The 4,750-nt window shown below is 49.8% G+C and overlaps 1 protein-coding gene across 1 annotated transcript; it reads left to right on the top strand.

Annotated features, from left to right (window-relative positions):
* Positions 1 to 1,052: 1,052 nt before the first annotated feature.
* LOC136479497 (uncharacterized) lies at positions 1,053 to 2,081 on the top strand. The gene is made up of 2 exons (XM_066477347.1): positions 1,053 to 1,518; positions 2,026 to 2,081. The coding sequence occupies exons 1-2, from the start codon at positions 1,053 to 1,055 to the stop codon at positions 2,079 to 2,081; spliced, it is 522 nt and encodes a 173-aa protein (XP_066333444.1).
* The last annotated feature ends 2,669 nt before the right edge of the window (positions 2,082 to 4,750 follow it).

Raw genomic sequence — 4,750 nt, 5'->3', positions numbered from 1 at the left:
GCTTGGAAAGCTATAAGAGAGAAAGCGATGGCTCGGACGGCACTGGGGGGCCTCCCCACCAACCCGCCCTTTATATAGGCCACGGGGGATGCTTCGAATTCCAAACACCAATGGCCATGACTGTTCGCGAGCGCATCGGGCACCAGCCCACCGCAACGAGTCAAACGGCAACACATCGCCCCTCCAATGGTCCGATACTGGCGACCCAGGGGGGAAAGGGGCAAGCCTCCGCCACTCGGTATCAGTGTCATGCTTGAGGCTCATGGCCCGCTTGCATCAGACTGCACCCTCAAGGGGGGAACTGTTGGAACACCAATACACGAGTAGCGGAGGCTAGTCCAAACATAAGCTAAATACCATTGGAACATTTGTGTAAGCGTTTTGCAGGGATGCTAGACGAAGCCTTTGTGTGGGGCCTGCGATGGAGTGAAGACCCTAGCGATTCAAGCAGAGGTCGCGCACGTTTCGGGAAGAAACCCAGGAGGCCTCCGCCAGCAGCAAGAAGGCCTCCGCCACTGTCCATCGGTATGATGGAGGCCCGAGCACGACCCTGAAGATGTCTAGAGGATTCCACAGGCGAAGACTCAGGAGCGAAGGCGGAGGCTCCGGCGGCTCGGGTGGAGGCTATGCTATCTTCACCCGAGAGAAAGGGGCCCTCACAGCACCGCGGCCCAAGATTGGAAACGGGCCTCCCATGGGCCTGAGGCTAAAGCCCAAGAAGCAAAGGCAGTGCAGGTGGACAAGACCCAGGATGCCCCTGAAGATTTGTACTGGTGTTAGAATATTCTAGGAATGTACCTTAGCTGTCAAAGGGCAAATTTGTGCATGAAGTAGTAGCAAACAGTGCCCTATAAAAGGGAAAGCCGGATGCTATGTAAAGGTGTGGGTGAACACATTAATGAAACCCTAATTGAGCTTGGGCCCACCTTTTATTTCACATACCTTCGCCCAGAGCACCCGGCTGGGCGAAGGCCTTCCATATCCTACCTGTTGGAAACCCCCAGTTTTCCAACAATGACTTTGAGATTTTAACGGCTCTGTATGCTGACTTTATGGGCAACAAGAGACCAAAACTTGGTGGTTCTGTGATAGGGCGTGCTTTGGTTCACAGGAAGAAGCAGGCTGGCCATGATAGGCTTATGGAGGATTACTTTCTGGACGAACCCACCTTTGGCCCAGCTACTTTCAGGCAGCGGTACAGAATGTCAAGGGATCTGTTCTTGCGCATTGCAAATGCTGTGGAAGCTCATTGTCCATACTTTGTGCAGAGAAGAAATGCAAGTGGACAGCTTGGTCATAGTGCTTTGAAGAAGGTTGCTGCATCAGTGTGTATGCTAGCATATGGTCGTCCGGCTGATTTCCTTGATGATTGGATTCATATTGCTGAGAGCACTGTCATTAAGAGCTTGAAGAAGTTTGTCAAGTCTGTGGTTGAGATCTTCGGAGAGAGATATTTGCGAGCACCCAATGCAGAGGATACTGCAAGACTTATGGAGATGAGTGCATCAAACCCTCAATGTAACAAGCAAGCTCACTTTGCCCAGCGTCAAGAAGCATGTAGAAAGGACGTTGAATTGCATTTGGGGTGTTGCAATCTTGGTTCGCGATTGTTCGTGGACCTGCTAGATTCTGGGACCAAAAGACTTTGTGGCACATAATGACCGCATCTGTGATCATGCACAACATGATAATTGAGGATGAGCGAGGACAACAGGATGACTTCAATTATGACACTGAGTTCACATATGTTCCACCTGTGCAGTCTCAGAGGGATAATGACCGAATCAACAAATTTCTAGAAGTGAATTAGAAGATTGAGGAAAGTGAGGGGCATAACCAACTTTGGGATGCCTTAATAGAGCATTTGTGGCAGTTGCATGGCAATGATTGATTCATGTCATCTATCTACTATTACCTGTTTCTGTGTTACTGTCTTCAAGTTAGGAGTTTAGTAGTAGTACATCTTTTGACTACAGTTTGTGAAAGGTTACTGAACCTTGCACTTAGCTCTGTGTAACTTGTCAGGCTTCATAGTGCAGCTGATTCTAGTAAACACTGCTGGAGACGCGCTCTTTGCCTAGTGCCTAGGGTACTCGGCAAACGCCCTATTGCACTCGGCAAAGGCTTTGCCGAGTGCCACACTCGGCAAAGAGCAAACGACAAAGCCGCATCCGGCGAAGGGTTCTTTGCCGAGTGCCGTTTGTCGGGCACTCGGCAAAGAAAATTGCCTGTCAGCCGTTGACGGCGTCTTTGCCGAGTGCCGGGTCAGGAAGGCACTCGGCAAAGCTTTTCCTTTTTTTTTTGAAAAATCCTTTGCCGAGTGCCTTCCTGACCCGGCACTCGGCAAAGAAATTTTTTTTTTGAAAAATCCTTTGCCGAGTGCCTTCCTGACCCGGTACTCGGCAAAGAAAAAAATGTTTTTTTTGAAAAATTCTTTGCCGAGTGCCCAGCTGAGACGGCACTCGGCAAAGAAAAAATATTTTTTTTGGAAAATTCTTTGCCGAGTGCCAGAGCCCTGGCACTCGGCAAAGCTGTGAACACACATAGTAGTGTACACAACTTTGCCGAGTGCCAGGGTACTGGCACTCGGCAAAGAGACCTGGTAGTGCATTTTTTGGCAGCTTTGCCGAGTGCCAGGGCAAAAGGCACTCGGCAAAGGCTATTTGCCGAGTGTTACACTCGGCAAAGTGACCAAAATTTTTTGTTTTTTTTTGTTTTTGCTTTCGATCACTGCAAACACAACATATGACATATATATCACATCCATCACATATATACCACATCCAGCACCTTATATGTCACAATCCATCACACATACCACATGAATCACATCCGTTCACCACATGTCACAGTAATTCCATCCATTATTCGACAGGATTCCACATCATTCAACAAGTAGTTCAAATCCATCACCACATGTCACAATAACACATGCATGACAACAACATTGTCTCGGACAGAAATCCATTGCGAAGAGAACAAGACATGAAACTACAAGCGCTACTCACTGAAGCGGCCCTTGATGTGGCCATCCTGCTGACGACGGGGAAGGAAACATCTGCTCATTCAGAGTGCCCTGAGCTGGGTTGTTCGAATCCACCGACTGAGGCTGCACACAGGAGAAGAGATTGCATGAGACAAGATTAGTTGAATAGCGATTGTAGCAATTCCTTGCATGTGTGACATTACTCACTAGAGTAGCGGAGTGAGGAGGCTGAGGTGGACCCATTAACCCAGGAGGCATAGCAGTACCCGTCGTAGTTTGCATCCAGGCAATAATGTCCGCCAACCTTTTCTCCTGGGCAAGTTTGTCGGCCTCCCGCGCGGCCCGCTCAGCCGCCAACCCTAGCTCCAGCTCCTGGGCCCTCCTGTTTGCTTCTTCCACCTGGGCCTACAAATTGTTGCAAAGCTAATGTTACAATAATGCAAAGGAAATAGAGTTGTGTAAAGATCAATGTACGACGAGTAAAACATGAATAACCTGGAGTGTGTTGACCCAGTGCTGTGAAATGCTCGGCCGTGAGCGTATCGCCGGGAGTGAGGAGGCGATCATGCTCTGTGCTCGGATCTGGGAGAGAGTGGGAGTGGAGGCCATGTCGATCACGCTGTCGCCAATCCAGTAGCTGCCATGCTTCTTGCCTTGTCCAATCCTCATGACGGTGTTTGCATCAATGTTGTCGGTCCGTGGATCATACTCCGGCCCATGGATCGACCTTGCCACCGCCGTGTACTCCGTGATTTTCTCGTAGGCGCTTGAGTTTGTGTACGCCTCGGCTGGGTCGTCCGGGTTGAAGGAGACGTCGGACGATGCCTTGCCCTTGTGTGCCATGGCAAATGCAGCGAAGTTGGAGCATTCTTGGCCTTGATGTGCCGCCGACTGCAAGAACGAAAACAAGATGATTAGAATTCTTTGCAGAGTTCAACGAAAGCAAGAAGAATAGAAACATGACCATGTACCCATGCTCGGGAGTATCCGGAGAGGTTACAGTTGCCTTGATGGTGTGATACACCTGGCATGAACAAACGCCGCTGCCGGGCAGCCGCGTGCTGAGCGGCCCACTCCGCCCTTAACCACCTGTCCACCATCTTTGCCCAAGCCACGGGGCACCTGTTGCACCACCAAGGAATCACCTACACGTCATCAAGTAGTTGACATATTAGAAAAACAAGTGATTCGTACTTAATCTTAAAAGGAACCAATTTTAATGTTCTTTAGCTACCTCAAGGAACTGGGGTTTGGTCAGCATTAAGTCTTGTTCTCGGATGTCCTTCTTGGTGACCTTCTGTCCGAGCTTCGTCCCAGAGTAATCTATGATGGCCTGGAGTCGCGCCTCATGATGGACGTCGACGACGTGTTTCCTGCAAGCTCACTTAGCCACTGCCTTAGCCGTGCCCTCGAATCCATCATCAAGTTTGAAGTACTCCTGCATATACAGACACGATGTATGCATTAGTTATTTCAAGTAGAGTCCAATGAATGCGTTGTATTGAGCCATGTAGTGCGAGGAAGACTTACCCAGAACTCCCGAATGACGAGCGCAGCCACGATGCCTGCTTCCACATGGGGGGCGGACTCGTAGTGGGCAAACATGAAGGCAGGCTCGAGGTTCTCGGCATGCATGACCATGCCAGGGAAGTGGGTCCTGCACAGGAGACCTAGGATGCCATTGACATGGTGGGAGGTAGTGTTCCCCGACACAATCTCCCACCCCCTGCAGAAGTGATTAAGAAAACATATTAGTCTCTATTT

Source organism: Miscanthus floridulus, chromosome 9, assembly GCF_019320115.1.
Source record: "Miscanthus floridulus cultivar M001 chromosome 9, ASM1932011v1, whole genome shotgun sequence".
Classification (NCBI taxonomy): domain Eukaryota; kingdom Viridiplantae; phylum Streptophyta; class Magnoliopsida; order Poales; family Poaceae; genus Miscanthus; species Miscanthus floridulus.
The sequence above is the reverse complement of the archived record's forward strand: the minus strand, read 5'-3'. Positions and strand labels throughout refer to the sequence as shown.